Source organism: Limulus polyphemus, unplaced genomic scaffold (assembly GCF_000517525.1).
Source record: "Limulus polyphemus unplaced genomic scaffold, Limulus_polyphemus-2.1.2 Scaffold658, whole genome shotgun sequence".
Classification (NCBI taxonomy): domain Eukaryota; kingdom Metazoa; phylum Arthropoda; class Merostomata; order Xiphosura; family Limulidae; genus Limulus; species Limulus polyphemus.
Genome location: NW_013666268.1, coordinates 92,133 through 109,518, shown reverse-complemented (window position 1 = coordinate 109,518; position 17,386 = coordinate 92,133). Strand labels below are relative to the sequence as shown.

General features: G+C 33.5%; 1 protein-coding gene across 1 annotated transcript in view; it reads left to right on the top strand.

Moving 5' to 3' along the window:
* The window catches only part of LOC106459769 (rho guanine nucleotide exchange factor 17-like), a gene marked incomplete at its 3' end in the record, with an annotated part of 218,802 nt that overhangs the window by 113,651 nt on the left and 87,765 nt on the right, over positions 1-17,386 (top strand). Inside the window, exon 3 of the mRNA XM_022386309.1 lies at positions 10,667-10,744. Coding sequence (XP_022242017.1) covers positions 10,667-10,744 — 78 coding nt within the window. The remainder of the gene's footprint in view (positions 1-10,666; positions 10,745-17,386) is intronic.

The window sequence follows — 17,386 nt, the reverse complement described above, 5'->3', positions numbered from 1 at the left end:
GCCCTTTCAGCCGTGGAAACTTTATAATGTGACGGCCAATCCCACTATTCGTTGGTAAAAGAGTAGCCCAAGAGTTGACGGTGGGTGGTGATGACTAGCTGCCTTCCCTCTAGTCTTACACTGGTAAATTAGGGACGGCTAGCGCAGATAGCCCTCGTGTAGCTTTGCGCGAAATTCAAAACAAACCAAACAATTCTACTTAAGGTGACATAAACTCTGGTCAGTAAGATTGAACTTTGAACTGAATCTGGAGGTAACCGATTATGAATTGTATTCCAAATGCTTGAGTGTTTTGTTTACAGCTAAACACACAGACAACGTGCCGAAAACCAAACAACGCAAGAACGACACGTTTGATTAAGTCTGTGCTCTTTATTGAGAGTGTTTCTAAGAAACCTTAAACGAACCGTTACACTGGAAATTCGTTTTGTGCAATTGACTTTGAGATGATAATGCAATGACTGCTGTTTCTGTAGTTTCCACTTTGTTATCATTAAAATTGAAGTGAACAACGAACTGAAGCTACAAATGGTTACTAACTTACTACTGAAACTAAAGTATAAGACTCAATTAACTATCAGTTTGTAACGTACAAGTAGCAAGGATGAAAATGTATTATATGCCAACATTGATATTTGTTTGATATATCTTATAAAGACCTACGAGTGATCAAACTTTCTGTTACCGTGTTTGAAATTATGGTTCGCTAGACATTAAAGTCGTTTCAGTCTTGTCCTGAAATTGTATATGGTAATATTAAGATATTATAGCCAGAAAGATAAACATTTTTGAGAAATAGTATAAAAAGTTTCTAGACAGACAAGTTACAGTGAAAGGCTTGTCATCATTATACATTGTTTGTTTTGAATTTCGCGCAGAACTTGTTTGTTTTTTTTTTTTTAATTTCGCGCAAAGCTACACGAGGGCTATCTGCGCTAGCCGTCCCTAATTTAGCAGTGTAAGACTAGAGGGAAGGCAGCTAGTCAACATTAGTTACCGCCAGCCCTTGGGCTACTTTTTGCCAACGAATAGTGAGATTGACCATCATATCATTACGCTCCCACGACTGAAAGGGCGAGCATGTTCGGGGGATAGGATTCGAACCCGCAACCCTCAGATTGCGTGACAAGTGCCCTAACCGCCAGTCCTGGAATATAAATGTAACATAACACTAGATTTGTATCCGGTAAATAAGCATTTACTCAACAAGTATCTAAAAATCGGACAATAAACAATTCCCACATAATAAACGTATTGTTAAGAGTGATAAAAAAAATAGTTGTGAAAACAGGAAGAACAAAAACGCCAACGAATCCATCTTGTCTTCGATGTAAGGAAATGCGATATTAAAATAAACAACAAAGAGAAATTCAATAAAATATCCATGAGTGGGTTAAAGAAAACGTCACACAAAACGTACAGCGAGGATTGGAACAAAATAGAATTTTGCTAAAAAATACTTCTCCTGGAAGTGAGAAGAACGTTGGAGAGAAGATAGATTGATGCATAAAATATTATTTCTGATAAAGAAATGCAAGAAGTTGAACTGAGTTTAGGATACGGTGCGGATACAAATGAAACTAATGATACAATAAAAGCCCCCTCGGAAGGAATGAAAATCTTTGCGGATTTGTTACTAAAGCTAATGAATTATTCATTGCGTAGAACTCTTTCTATCCGTCGTTTAATATACTACACCCCTCAGTTAAAAATGCAACATAATTTACATTTGAAATGACAGAATTGGAAGTGGCCAATAAAACTAAAATCTTAAGATATAGTAGAAAGAGCTAAGTTTCTTCTTCGCTTTGAGCAGTAATTTCATCAGTAAGTCTTTTTTGTCGATTTAGGCCTTTAACACATTAGGAAACTGTCAGTCTGTGTTCAGAAGACGCAGGATTCTTATGTTTCTGCAGAGATCTTATTTATAAATATCTTTTGAGAACATGATAGTTGTTTTTATTGTTTTAAATGGATCTATATTAAATTGCATAATTACATAAAATGTTTGTTTGTCTGTTTGAAGTTAAGCACAAAGCTACACAATGGGCTATCTGTGCTCTGCCCACCACGGGTATCGAAACCCGATTTCTAGCGTTGTAAGTCCACAGACATTCCGCTGTGTCTCGGGGGGGGGGTGCAAAAAGGAAAACAGTAATTTGATAATCTTCTGCATATGAACTGTGCAATTACTTGTTATATGTATGTATGTATATATATATATGTGTATTTTATTCCACGAAAACATTTAATTTCACGGTTTCTGTCAAATGATCATAATTCTTCACTTTATGTTTTTTTTTTCCGTTTCCTAATAATTCCTAATGAACTACGTTTCAATCGAATCTTATGTTTGCACAATTTTTTTATTTGTAGTTTCTACTATTCTAATTTTACTTTGACTCGCATTTTCTCATATTTGTTGTTATGTGTGCTATGTATGATTAGCCAGTATTCACCAAATGGTTGGAAAAAGCCTGTCTAATGAGCTTAATCTAAAATGTTTGGTAACCTTATCGATTTCACCTTCAACCAAACTTCACAGAGAAGTTTTAATATCTGATTTTTTTAAACATTTATTTATCTTAGTAGATTACAGGTCATTTAAATTACTTCATTAGTATGGATGTCACTTATTTTACATAAAATGATCAAGTTATTAATGTGAAACTGTCTCAAGTATTACAGGAATATCTCCATAATTTCTTCAACATGAAACACGTGAATAACACGAACACGTTGCTTCTTGATGATCTTTGTCTTGTCAGTCAAAAGTGAATTTTACTTCGCTGGCTTTCGTCGTTTAAACTGTAACTTTTAAATTGTTATATTGCATATATAAATAACATTTCCTAGAGCCTTTTGTATTTCATCGTCCAGTCCAAGTGGGGAGTTCTGGTATTAAACGAAAAGCTTCTTTTGGCAACGACTTGTGGGAGACGAAAGTTAAGTCTGAAATGCTATTTTTTCACCCCTCTGATTTGAACAGTAGTGGGAAAAAGTAAGAGAAATGTGTGAAAAACAACAATATCTGCAATTCATTTGTTTTCATGATTAACTCTTGTTGCTTACTTGCTGCTACATTAATTAGTGAAATTAAATCAGAATATTTATGTTTTCGTGGAGTAAAACACATATATAACAAGTCATTATACATTTTACATGTGGAAGATTGTTAAATTACTTTGTTTTTCTTTTATGCGACATAATTTACATCCTTTTCGTGTATCCATATAATTGCCCCGTGTGACGTCATTGTACAGCTTAGAGATGTATCAGTCATCTGGTAGGAATAAGTTTTTCTTTTATGCGACATAATATACATCCTTTTCGTGTATCCATATAATTACCCCTTGTGACGTCATTGTACAGCTTAGAGATGTATCAGTCATCTGGTTGGAATAAACAGTTCCAAATAGTTTATATTTTCCTTTAAAGAGTAAATATTTATGTAGAATATCCAAATTTCCAGCCACATAGCTAACAACAACAACAAAGAGTTGACAAACATTCGTTCCACAGTGGGACAGCAATTATTCTACGGACTTACAACGGTGAAATCCGGGGTTTGAGTCTCCGCGGTGGATACAGCAGATAACCCAGTGTGGCTATGCTCTAAAACAAAACAAATAAAGACAAACACGATGTTTCGCCACTTCCTTTTTTTTAGGCTGTAACATGTACGAAATACAAGAGTTTTCCAACTTAAAATCAAGAATTGCTGTAACAATGTTAAGCACACACGCGTCTCCTTTTTTTTTGTATCAAAATAAGACACGCTGCAAGCTATGGAGAGAGAGAGAGAGATATATAATAAAGTCATTTTTTTTCTTTAGTTGTCAACACCTTTCAAAAGGAAACGTGAGTAGTCCAAGAAAATGAAACTACAATTATTTGTATACAACCCTGTGATGATAGTTTCACCGAAATTACTTGCCGCTAACCTATAATGTGGACTGGAAAGGTCAAGTCGTAGGAGACAACAAAATATAAGGTGAAAGAAATATTACAAAACACATGCTGTTGTCAAATCTTATGCTTTAACACCAGTTTCTGACTATAGGGCTTACTTTCCCAAAAAAATCTCAGTTAAAAAATATGTATATTGAAATAGCTTCTTTAGTATCAAGATAATAAATCATAGCAAAGTTAATAACATGTTTTATATAAAGTCGCCATTTAATCAATGCTTGTCATGACGTCTGTTTGATTAAACTGTTGTATAACTGGCGGCGTTTATCAGTTTCAGGAAATTTGAACAATTAAAAATTTATTATAAATGATTTTAATCAGATAGGTTATCTCATCCTCAACAATCGATCGCCGGCGAACGTGAGTTGGTAAATCGCAGACTAAACATGCGTTTCGCAAAATGAACATTGAACGCCATTTGATCGTAAAAAAAAGCTCGCGCATCATAGACAGATTAAACGTGCGTTTCGCAAAATGTTGAACGCCATTTGATCTACAAAAGCGCGCATCATATTGTGTTTTGAATTTCTGACATCTAGCGTACGGAAGATAAAACAATTCTGAAAATGTTGAATCATACATAAAATGTATCATAGGATATATTTTACTGCTATGTCGAATTTTATATCGTAAACATTAACGAAATCAAAATTAGAAATTAGTCTTCGAAAATTCCTGATTTATTGTCGCAATTTTAAAAAGGATCAAAAGTAACATGCACAGAGCGTGAATCCGAGGCTACGTGATCTGTGATTGTTGCTGCAAAAGCGCACTCCGAACACTGGGGTCGTGGGTGCGTTATAAGAATGTTCGACAAATCCCAGTATTTGTTCAGACAAGAACAACTCAAGCGTTGGCGATGGGTGCTGTTGATTAGTTGCCTTCCCTCTAGCTATCAATCAAAATTGGGACGGCTTTGTGCAGATAGCCTTGTGTAGCTTTACGCGAAACTTCTATGAAAAAATAAACTGAAAAAGTCCTCAATATGATATAAGTACGTAAGAAATACATTCATACATCTGGTTTTGTACTTCAACTATATTTAAATATAAGTCGCAAGGTTTCCATTTTACTGCAAACATTCCATATTAATTATGTGTGTACTTCCCACTTGTTCTTCCCGAACTATTTTTTAGTAACGATTTCATTGGGTAAACATTTACTTAAAGCGAAACAACACATTATACTTTCACAAAAAGTGCTCTTGTATGTTTTGGTTGTTGCCTATTAGATAGCATTTTACTAATTACACAAAACTCCTGATGGCTGTCGTTGTATAACATACTGGGATTGACTTTTGTATGAGGGGGGGGGGGTCACGATGATCCAGCCACTCAAGTCTTAAATAGGACCTTAAGATGACCACTTTTTAGTATCCCTTGTGATTTAGAACTTTCATTATTAAGTAATAAAATATTTTCAAAATGAAAACTGTGTCATTTTCAGATCACTCTAGTCAAACCCTCTTCTACAAACCAGTTTTAAACAACGATTAAAGCGATTTAATCAAACATTACTTACATTGTAACTGTTTAATGTTCCATGTTATGTCAATCTTTTTTCAATATGAGATTGTATATAACATCGACTTGGTTTCAACTGATATTATCAGAATAGTTCAAGCCTGACCTATAACTAAACAACATTAAAGAAAAGCATTTTCACTACTGAATAAAAATATTTATATGTTTACGTTCTCTATTAGGATGACGATAATTAGATATTCATGTTAGACTTAAATAAACAACGAGAAAAAAATGAAAACCTTTTCAATATTTAAGTGTTTTTTTTTCTATATAATATCAAACATGTAGGATATGTTCCTTTTATTTTTATCATTTCTTTGTTTCCTTTATTATCAAATTAAATATGATATATTTTGGATGGACTGTTGTTAACGGAACAAAAAAGAGAAAACAATTGTTCACACAGATGGTTGCGAGATTTTAGCTCTAGCTAGGTACTCAAGCGACTGGTGATTCAAGGCTTATTTCATCTCGACATCGGGAATTAAAAACCCACTTTTACTCACTCGATCGTAATCTTCAAATTTTGTTTACCGTTTTTCTTAATTCTAATATCTTTATAAACCCACTTTTACTCACTCGATCTTAATCTTCAAACTTTGTTTACCGTTTTTCTTAATTCTAATATCTTTATAAACCCACTTTTACTCACTCGATCTTAATCTTCAAACTTTGTTTACCGTTTTTTTTAATTGTAATATCTATAAAGATTGAATATAGTGATATCTAAAATAAGTAGCTTTTCTTCGCTGAAAGCGTGAGAAACAGATGCTCCTGTACATTTGTTTAAATAGCTTCTGTGTCATTTTCTTTTCAGCATTCTGCTTCATTATTCACCAATTCTGAAGAACGACTTATATTTATTAGCTATTTTTGTATCACATTTGTGTTAGCTAAATCTATCTTTTAATTCTAATAGTCATCAACACGAGAGCTTTCTTTTTATTCAGAACTGTTATCATTTAGCCTATCATTATTACCAATTATTTCTCGGTTCTAGGAAACACAATAAGAGCATCATATATATTATTAAATATATTATTATTATTATTGTTGCTTGGACAGTTTTATTGCTGAATCTCGTTCCTGACTTATGTTTATTAGTCTTTCCTTCAATGAAAAACCTTTTAAAAGCTCACGCGTAAACCTATGATCAACTTAAGAGCGTGGATATGTACGAATTGCTTAGCGAGGAAAATTAACTGTAAAAAACACACATGAGTTGACTGTGGAGTACAAGTGAGAGTTGTGAGTTGACTGCAAATTAAGTGAGCGTTGTGAGTTGATCGCAGATTATACGTGAGCGTTGTGAGTTGACCGTGGATTATACATGAGAGCTGGGAGTTGATAATGGTCATACATGAGCGTTTTAAGTTAATCATAGGCCATTTACAAGTGATTTGAGCTGTCACGGGTTACATATGAACGTTGTGAGTTGTCACGGGTTATACTTGAGCATTGTGAGTTGAGCTTGGGTTACATTTGACCGCTGGGAGTTTATAATGGTCATACATGAGCGTTTTGAGTTAATCATAGGCCATTTATAAGAGATTTGAGCTGTCACGGGTTACATATGAACGTTGCGAGTTGTCACGGGTTACACTTGAGCGTTGTGAAATAATTACTGTATTATTCTCTTGACGGATGAACATGACATATGTTCCAGTAATTTATTACAACTAGACGGATAAATACTATAAACTGAAAAAATAACCCTGTTCTTTAGTTAGAAGAAATCATTATTTACCGAATATTCAAAAAAATTTAAATAATTTTTGTTCTTGTATAACACTAATATCATCGTGTTTTTTCTGTATAACACTAATATCATCGTATAAATTCATTTCTTTTAGATTCAATCATTCCAGAATTTTATTTCAAACTTTCGTATATAAAGATTTAAGATAAAAACAAAGTTACCCTTAAAAAACAAATAGCATATCAGAAAGTAATGTATATTTGACTTCACTGGTGGATCTAAAGAAATAAGCTATTCAATGCATTAATAGATGCACGTGCTTGTGGGGATATGAACATGATTAGGTTTATGTGGGAAAATGAAAGATCTATTCAGTAGAAAAACACGATGATATTAGTGTTATAGAGAAAAAACACGATGATATTAGTGTTATACAGAAAAAACACGATGATATTAGTGTTATACAGAAAAACACGATGATATTAGTGTTATACAGAAAAAACACGATGATATTAGTGTTATACAGAAAAAACACGATGATATTAGTGTTATACAGAAAAAACTGCCTTACATTTTCTCACCTGGCTTCACAGTTTTAGTCGTCCCGAATTTATAAAGGATAAATTAAAGGGAAGATAGCTAGTAAACATCACCAACCGCCAACTCTTGGCTACTTTTTACTAAATATCACATTATAATGCCCTCGCGTCTAAAAGGGCGAGCATGTTCGGATATGGGATTCGAATCCACAACCCACAGATTCTGAGTCAATCGTCCAAACCATCACTATATCCAGCAACACGAAAAAAAACCTTTTAGGGTGCATGTTTTATAATAGCTTTTATGTGTGATTGTGTTTTGTTATTCAGAACATCACTTAAATACGTACATATTAATAATCATCATAAGTTTACTATTGTTAGTAGACAGACAGTGGATATGTACAAAGCTTTTGAGTTAAACTCACTAAACTTAGCCGAAATACTCAATATCAAACCAAATACAAATGCATGTGCACATAAACGAAGCAGCACTTTAAAAAATCTAGTTTTAGGTTTTGAAAGGAGTAAAAGATCAGAACCATTATTATGAGAAATACCTAAATAGGGCAAAGTTTGTTATTGCATTAGGTTTCTGACTTTTTATAACAGATGATGCTTTCAATATATGTTTATGTTGCGTCTGTGATTGATCAATATATAGAAACAAATATCAATAGTTAAATGTAAAATAAATCACGGGTTACAAATGTATCGAAGGTAAATAATCTGTACCCAAGTGAACTATTCTTTACAGCAAAAACCATACTCTCAAAACATACTCTATTTTGTTTCCACGGCGACCGCTGAAGATAAATAAATATAATATAAAGTACATAGAGAATTAATGACTTTAATCAGATCACAGCAAAAATTTCTTTTGTCCAGGACATCAAGTTGTAAAGCTCATCATCATGAAGAGGTTTTGGTCTGAAGAGCACATCCTGTTGAAGAGGTTTTGGTCCAAACTTGGCATTCGCTTTAATGATGTAGCTTTGCTTTAATTAAGTAACTTAAATTAATTACAGCCCCCCCCCCAGTGGCACAGCGGTATGTCTGCGGACTTACAACGCTAGAATTCGGGTTTCGATACCCGTGGTGGGCAGAGCATAGATAGACCATCGTATAGCTTCGCGCTTAATTAAAAACATACAGTCCCACCTGTCCTAAATTTTTCCGACACTCCATATATTTTTAGATAATAAGTCTTTTCGATTCTGCGATTGAAGAAACAAAATTAGTTTGTTAAGTGGAGCCTATGTCTTTTATTTTCCAATAATTTTCTTTCGTGCACGATGTTTTTTGGGAGTCAGTTTTTTCCTGTTCATTATTATTTCTGATATATGTTTATAAAAGTGTACAAATTTCTCCATAAAAAACAAATTCTGCCTATTGACATGTACTAATTTCTTTCTGTAAAAATGTACTAATATGTGTATACAACATATGCTTATCGTTGCTTATAAAAACGCACTTATTTATATGAAAATTGTACTAATTTTTGCCAAAAATACACTAATCAGTCCTATCATATCTTCCATCAGCTATTTCTCCTGCATGTCTATCATTATGAAATTTCAAAGCATTAAATAATAAATTATTCAACATAAAAAGAGCATTATGTCACATTAGATATGAAAACCACTGTTAGGATTAGCGGAGGACTACGGTGCTGATCATATTCACTTATGTCAGTTTTAATATATCACTAGCATAAAATAGTACCGAGTGCAATTACACGTATCTTTTTGGTGTGAAAATTGACTACTGATTTAATTTAATTTTCTCTATTTTTGCTCCAAAATAAAAAAGAAGGTAAAATTATACTTGTTTGAGAGGTTTGACAAAACGTAGACCTTCTCAGACGTGTTTGTTTAAGTTACTACCTAACTGTTCTATTTTGTCAGCTTGTTTTATAGCACACTTATTCCCTATGGCTACATTTTCGAATATCACGTGTCTTACTCTATCCTATCCTTACTATTGCTATGTAATTGGATCTTACTTGCATCTTACTAATAGTTTCACATATTTCTTCTACATTGTGAGACAGAACCGCCAAATTCTAAGCAGTTTTTACCATTTCAGCCAGCGCTAATCTAAAGATGTTTTATGTATCTAGAGTACACTAAGCAGTTAGTTCTGTTTTTATATACCAGTCAGGTTTTTCCTAGTATAGTATTACAGCTTTTAGAAAACAAAATTTTAAGACAAAGCCATGGATACAGACCCCTTGAACATCTCAAATCGACTCTTCTTTTCACAGATTTCTAATACCTCAAAATAGTTAGCATGATTTAACCAATGAGAACAAATGCCTTTTACCGTGACCTTGATTTTTAAGTGTTTTGTTTATTATTTTTGTGTAGTAGTACTTTATTACTGATACAAGATTGTATGATACGTTGCGAATACCATTGAACCGTGGGAGTTATAAACAGAGCACTTTTATAAAGTGATGTAAATGTTACCAAAATTAAAGGATTAATATTAGTTTTTGTGATTATGATGCCTTTCATCCAATTAAATATATGACGTTTAATGAATTGTTTGTTATCTGTAATAATGATTAATATTACTTTATAACATTGGGAGCAAATCATCGCACAAATACTGCTGATGGTGACTAATTATATATACGTGAGGGGTTTTGGGCTTAAAATTCCTTTATTATAAGTTAAATTTCTTAAACGTCATTCATTGGTTGAATTGTGAAGATTTGGTTTTCCTCTTTACTTTTAAGAGCTATTGTTTTGAGATTTGCTTCCAGTTAAAAATTGATCAACACAAACCTAACTGTGTTGGTACTTCAGTTCAACAAGATTAACGTAAGAGACGAGTGAATAATAAGAACGAAGTCATAAAAATTAAAAGATGCTTTTTTTGTAATTTTGATTTATGTTCATACTTGAGTTTTTTATTGTACATAGGATACCCGAACACACGTGGTAGGAGAATTGTACGACACAGAGAAATCTTATGTGGAGTCTCTCCAGATTCTGGTGAATGTAAGTGTTTAGAACCTTCCACAACCATGTGTTGAAGTTGAATTATTGTATAGGCTCATCTAAATTCCACGATTCTCATTTTGTATATAATTACTTTAATCTTCCTGATTTAACATATTTCATTTTCCTATTTTTAATATTCTTATATTGAAGATACTTTTTCTTGTCTTCGTTTCACGTACGCTTAGGGCCGTGTCCTTCCCTCAAAAACATCTGAATTAAGTTCCAAAGCTTTTAATTATTAAAAATATAATTCCAATTCTCATTTCTACTAGATATTCATTGACATTTTCAATCTTTCAGAGTTATTGTAATTAAGTTCAGTTTTTTTTTAAAAGCTAACCTGATCTCCGAGATTTTCTTTAAACATTTATTGGTTAATATATTTTACAAATAGGATGTCACATTTTTGCTTGTTCTGTTTGTTTGTTATGAATTTCGCGCAAAGCTACACGAGGGCTATCCACGCTAGCCGTTCTTAATTTAACAGTGTAAGACTAGAGAGAAGTCAGCTAGTCATCACCACCCACCGCCAACTCTTGGGCTACTCTTTTACCAAGAATAGTGGGATTGGCTGTAACATTATAACATCCTCACGGCTGAAAGGGCGAACATGTTTGGTGTGACGGGGATTCGAACCCGCGATCCTCAGATTGCGAGTCAAGCGCCCTAACCATTTGTATTCTGTTCTTGATATTCCAACATGAGTTATAACCATGTTTCCAACAAAGTTCAGACTGTTTATATTTTGATCTTCTACAGAGAACTATGATTGATGATAAATATATTACTTGTCAACCCCTAATTTAGATTCTAGACTGTTTGGGTCTTAATGTTTCAAACATAATTACGAGTATAACTATTATTGTTCAGACCAAAGTCCAGATAGTTAGCTTTGACGTACCACAGAGAACCACGTGCCTCAATAAATATATGTTTGCATCTCCTAGCCCAGGCGGTTAATCTTGATATTCCAAAGAGTTTGTTTGTGTTTAAGTGCAGAGTTATACAATAGGATATTTGCGCTGTGCCCAACGTAGACATCGTTATAAGCTCTCAAGCTTACTGTTGAGCCACTGAGAGGCTTTTCTAAAGAAAGCCATACATAAGCATGAATATTCTTTTTTCAATCCTAAGCCCAGACGTTAGTCATTGATATTCTAATGAGAGCCATGAGTATTAATGTTCTTTTTCAATTCCAATCTCAGACTGTCCTTTGCGTTAATCTAGGCCTTTCTTACTATTCTTCGTTTAACGATCAAGGTTCTTTAGCTGTGGTTGTTTTTTTCTTTAGTTGTTTGCCAGCAAACATAGGAAAGGTGTCGAGACCTGAAGAAAAGACAAAAAGACGAGTGTAGAAACAAGGCTCGCAGTATGAGGGTATTACATAAGAATGATGGCTATTTATACCATGATGAAGCGCACAAAGCAGCAGAAGTTTCGAGTAGGATACTCTTAGGGTGGTGATGCTCTTCAGAAATTGTATTTACTTAGCGATGCTCTTGAGGGTAAAGAACTCTGACTAAAATGATGCTATTGAGAATTTGTTCTCTCTATAATGATATTCTATAGATATTGCTGTCATTGTATTAACTAGCTTAAAATACCCGCGCTCCTCCACTGCGGGGTTCAAAGGCCCCTTTATGATTTACAGAGACCTTAAATTACCGATCAAGCTCCTTCGTTATCCCAAAATACTTCTATAGCTACCTCGAGGAGGATCCGTACTAAAAAAAAAACACACAACAACACCCGCCTGTGGTACCTGAGCATGTGTGTTTTATGTACGCACTGCACCATAAAATTACATCAAACACTAGCTTCCCATTCCTTACAATAAAAAAAAAACTGTGTTTACGTAACATTAAGAACCATGAAGAAGCTTCATGAAAAAAGCTGTCATAGTTGTAACTCTTGCTTTGGTAAAAGACAAAATATGTGTTCATGCATGGTCTCAAAAGATGTTACATGGCATTGGAAATGATTAACAAATATTGAACAAAACTTGTTTTAATGAGTCATACCAGTTCAGTTCTCTTTAGTTTGTTTAATTTTCTCACCTCACCGGGAAGAAATTGTTTTGCACTTTGTTCTGAAAACAACAACAAGAAACTGTTAAAACAGGAGGTGTTTACTTCTTCCATTTTATAAAAAACTGTTTAAACAGAAGGTGTTTACTCCTTTCATTTCATAAAAAAACTGTTAAAACGGAAGGTGTTTTCTTATTCCATTTTATAAAAAACTGCTAAACAGAAGGTGTTTACTCTTACATTTTATAAAAAAACTGTTAAAACGGAAGGTGTTTTCTTATTCCATTTTATAAAAAAAACTGTTTAACAGAAGGTGTTTACTTCTTCCATTTTATAAAAAACTGTTTAAACAGAAGGTGTTTACTTCTCTCATTTCATAAAAAAACTGTTAAAACGGAAGGTGTTTTCTTATTCCATTTTATAAAAAACTGCTAAACAGAAGGTGTTTACTCTTACATTTTATAAAAAAACTGTTAAAACAGAAGGTGTTTACTTATTACATTTTATATTCTTCGTCAGCAGAATTTATTCACTCAGAGGATGGCCATAAACAAAAAGAACGAAAATTGAACTGCAACATATGGAAACCTTAGATGATAAAAATTAGAGATCTTAATATTCGTATTGTCAGTTGCAATATTTAAATGTTTGTATGTGTATACTGTCTTGATTTGCTTTAAGATATTCTCTGCACTAATATTATACCTAATATATATCGTCACACACTTATTATTCCAAACGGCTATTGTGATTGAAGTACTTTTTTTTTTGTGCACGGCTATTACTGCTAATGACTATATATTTATAGTCTCTGACCCTTTCATTTTCGCTATGAGGGACGCTAGGGACCGTCATTTAGTTCATAGACCTAAAACTTCCTCGAGATGATTGTGTGAATAAGGTGGCTGCTTCATATTGTGATGGGTAAATTTGCATTGGAAAGTTACAGGGGTGGAAAAAGAGAGTGCAGTCACTATAACAATAAATAATAAACAATTCAAAAGATAGGAGTTGTCTTTATCAATGTTGACTGTCGTTATATTGCTTCAATAATAAGTTACAGGGGTGGAAAAAGAGAGTGCACTTACTATAACAATAAATAATAAACAATTCAAAGGATAGGAGTTGTCTTTATCAATGTTGACTGTCGTTATATTGCTTCAATAATAAGTTACAGGGGTGGAAAAAGAGAGTGCACTCACTATAACAATAAATAATAAACAATTCAAAAGATAGGAGTTGTCTTTATCAATGTTGACTGTCGTTAATGCTTCAATAATAATTTTCAGTTAATAGGATGGATTTGTGAAAGAAAAAGTAATTGTGAGCGAGACAGTAAAAATATTCTACATACCTGTCTTCCCTAACTCATATATATATCAGTCTTTACCTGAAGAAATGAGTACTTCCCTTACACAATATATAAGTACGTCACCTTTGGGTCTGTTTTAAATACAAAATAACTTTATGGAAAGCTTTTGTTCGTAAACTGTTATAAAGTATTTTAACGAATTTGTAATTTTTCTTAACTAACTTTTTAACCATGGTTTTATCCTAAAATAGCTTCCACGTGAATTCAAAATTGCGTTAGCATAGCGTTTAGATATTATCATTTTAAACAAAGTTTAATGCCAATTTTTTTGCTTTGTTTAGCGTAAAGCTACACAATGGCTATATGCTGCGCTCTGCGATGAATCGAACTCCGGATTATAGCACTGTAAGTCCGTAAACTTACCGCTGTTCCACTGGGGGGACGTTGCCAAAAGCAATCAGAGTGATGTACTGCTAAAAATAATCAGGGTGATGTAATGTTAAAAGTAATCTTGGTGATGTAATGCGAAAAGTAATCATGGTGATGTAATGTTAAAAGTAATCATGCGCTTAATATTGCACCTTATCATCATTATGGAAAAAAAAAAGTGGAAACAGAGGCAAGATCATTTTGACATGAGTAAAGAGGGTCTTTACAAAAGAGGTAAATGAATATATCTTCCATAAACTATTCAGTAAAGTTACATGTAATTTTTTGGTTTAAAAACTACATTCGAAACTGTTTTACCTTGATAAAATCATTTAAAAATCAAACAATATTCCCTCTTAATAGCAAGTAATTTGCTGTTACCTTTATCTTGTTATGACAGAAAAAGCAAAATATTTTAGAATCTTATCTTGGGAGCAAGTAACTCAATTCATAATTTTTACTTTTTGCTAATTCGTTCAAGAAATTTACAATCCTGACGGACTAAAATTAATTGCAATGTTTGTTTGTTTAAGAAATTTCACTCGAGGGTACTAAAGGACTGTCCGCATTGTCATGTCTAATTTTAAGCTTATAAACTAGAGATAAGGCAGTTAGTAGCAGTACCCACCGCCATCTTTTAGGCTACTGATGTCTAACCAAATGTATAGTTTAACCGTTACTCTAATAATAGTGTACCTACGGCCCGAAAGAGCGGAGTGCGTTTTTTGCTGCAACAAGACACTAACCGCGAACCTTAGGATTCATAGTCTAATCATTAGACCACCCACACTCACTTTTAAATCCACTGTAAATTTGTGTGCAATAATATACCTTTTGTAAATGAACGATGTGTTGTATGTATGTAGTTTTGGAAATACACATGTGCAGGTTTTCATCGAATTTACATTGAGCACCTGAGTGATGTATTCAGAACGCACAGGCATAAAGTAAGCTAATTACGGCAGAACAAACATGTCACTAGAAATGATGTTTTCAGGCTGTTTTTTTTATGAAAGAAAAGGTGATGTATAGAAAAAAAAAATGGAGCATGTTTAACTTGGAATTATGTTAGTTTTAATAAAAAAATAGGCAAGCTGTAATACTGACAAATATAAGTAAGAACCTTTTTATATTTACCTGCTGTTTTTGTGCTACATTGACTGTTTCTTATAGTTTGTGCTTGTTTGTTTTTTGAATTTCGCGCAAAGCTACACGAGGGCTATCTGCGCTAGCCGTCCATAATTTAGCAGCGTAAGACTAGAGGGAAGGCAGCTAGTCATCCCCACCCACCGCCAACTCTTGGGCTACTATTTTACCAACGAATAGCGGTATTGACCGTCTCATTATAACGCCCCCATGGCTGAAAGGGCGAGCATGTTTGGTGGGACATGGATTCGAACCCGCAATCCTCAGATTGAGAGTCGGGCTCCTTAACCACCTGGCCATGCCGGGCCTCTATAGTTTGTGCAGTGTGAGAAGTAGAATGAACATTCGTATTTTTTCTTGAATTTCTCGAATCCTCCATATTCAAATAACTCATTGTGTAATAGGCAGATACATGTCCAGGCATATGACTGTGAGAAATCAAAATCAACAGTATCTAGCTTTTGAGTTATATAGAAAGACCTGAGCTGTTAATATTTGAAAGTAGGAAGGTTTCCATAAAACCAGTCATTAAATCTTTCACCAGACTCACAAAGTGGAACAAAATAATGAAATAAATAACTCGGTAAACGTTCACCGCGATTATTTTTTTTGATTTCCTAAGCTTCTGGCGTCATTACCGTGCAGTGCGCTCGGCAATTTATATGGCATACACGAAAGCTTACCTGTAGGGAATTAGGACCGAAAGTTTGTGAAATTGAAAAATCAATAATCATAGAATAAGTTCATTGTTTACCCATTTGTGACGAACGTTCAATATTTTCAAATAACATTAGTAGTATTCATAATACATTACTAGTTTACGTTGAGACTATATATTTTATGTACTCATTAATTACAAGGTGTAATTGGATGCTACAGTAATGTTCATAAATACAGGTAAAAGAATGATGTATTCTAATCCTTTTTGGTTAGAGGCAACACAAGTGATTTCTGTGGAGATCCGAGACCTGGCTTGAGGGCAAGATCACATGTCGTTGAATCATATTTTAAAGATAACTACCGCACTAAATCATTTCTTAGAAGAAAGTAGAATTTAAAATATTAATAATTTCAAATCCTGTTGCGATCTGAACACAACCATGAAGCATAATGCAGTTTAATTAGTTTCTGTATCCAAAATAAAAAAAAAAAAAAACTGTACCACGAGCACATGGAACGTTAATATTTTTCTCGGGATTTATTAAGTTGTGTCACGTGATTCTTGCAATTGCATAGACGAATTCTAAAATATTTGATAATAGCTAGGCGGATGTCAGCTCTTCGAGCTCCGGACTTCAAGGTGTATATTATGTGTAATTTTCGAAAGTACCCACTCACGAGTGATCGCTCTCTCTTTCTCTCACACACACACGTATATGTTGTCCAGGTATACGGAAAAAAGCATATGTGTACACACATACATTTAATACTCAGGTTATAATTCGAAGGGTTACAGACTATATAGCAAGGTAGCAGAAAGATAGATAAAAAAAGATATTTTAATATTAATGCCAAAGTTGGTATAGATAGAGAGATAAAAACAAAAAGACACTCTTATTAAAAACAACAAAGTTGGACTTAGAATTTCAAAAATAAAATAAAATAACTTACTTCTATACAAATATAAATCTGTGCAATCAAATATTCAAAAGCGTTTGGTCAGTAAATATTGTTACGTATTGGAATTTCAAATGGTCTGAAATTGAGTTAACTGATAATTTAAAT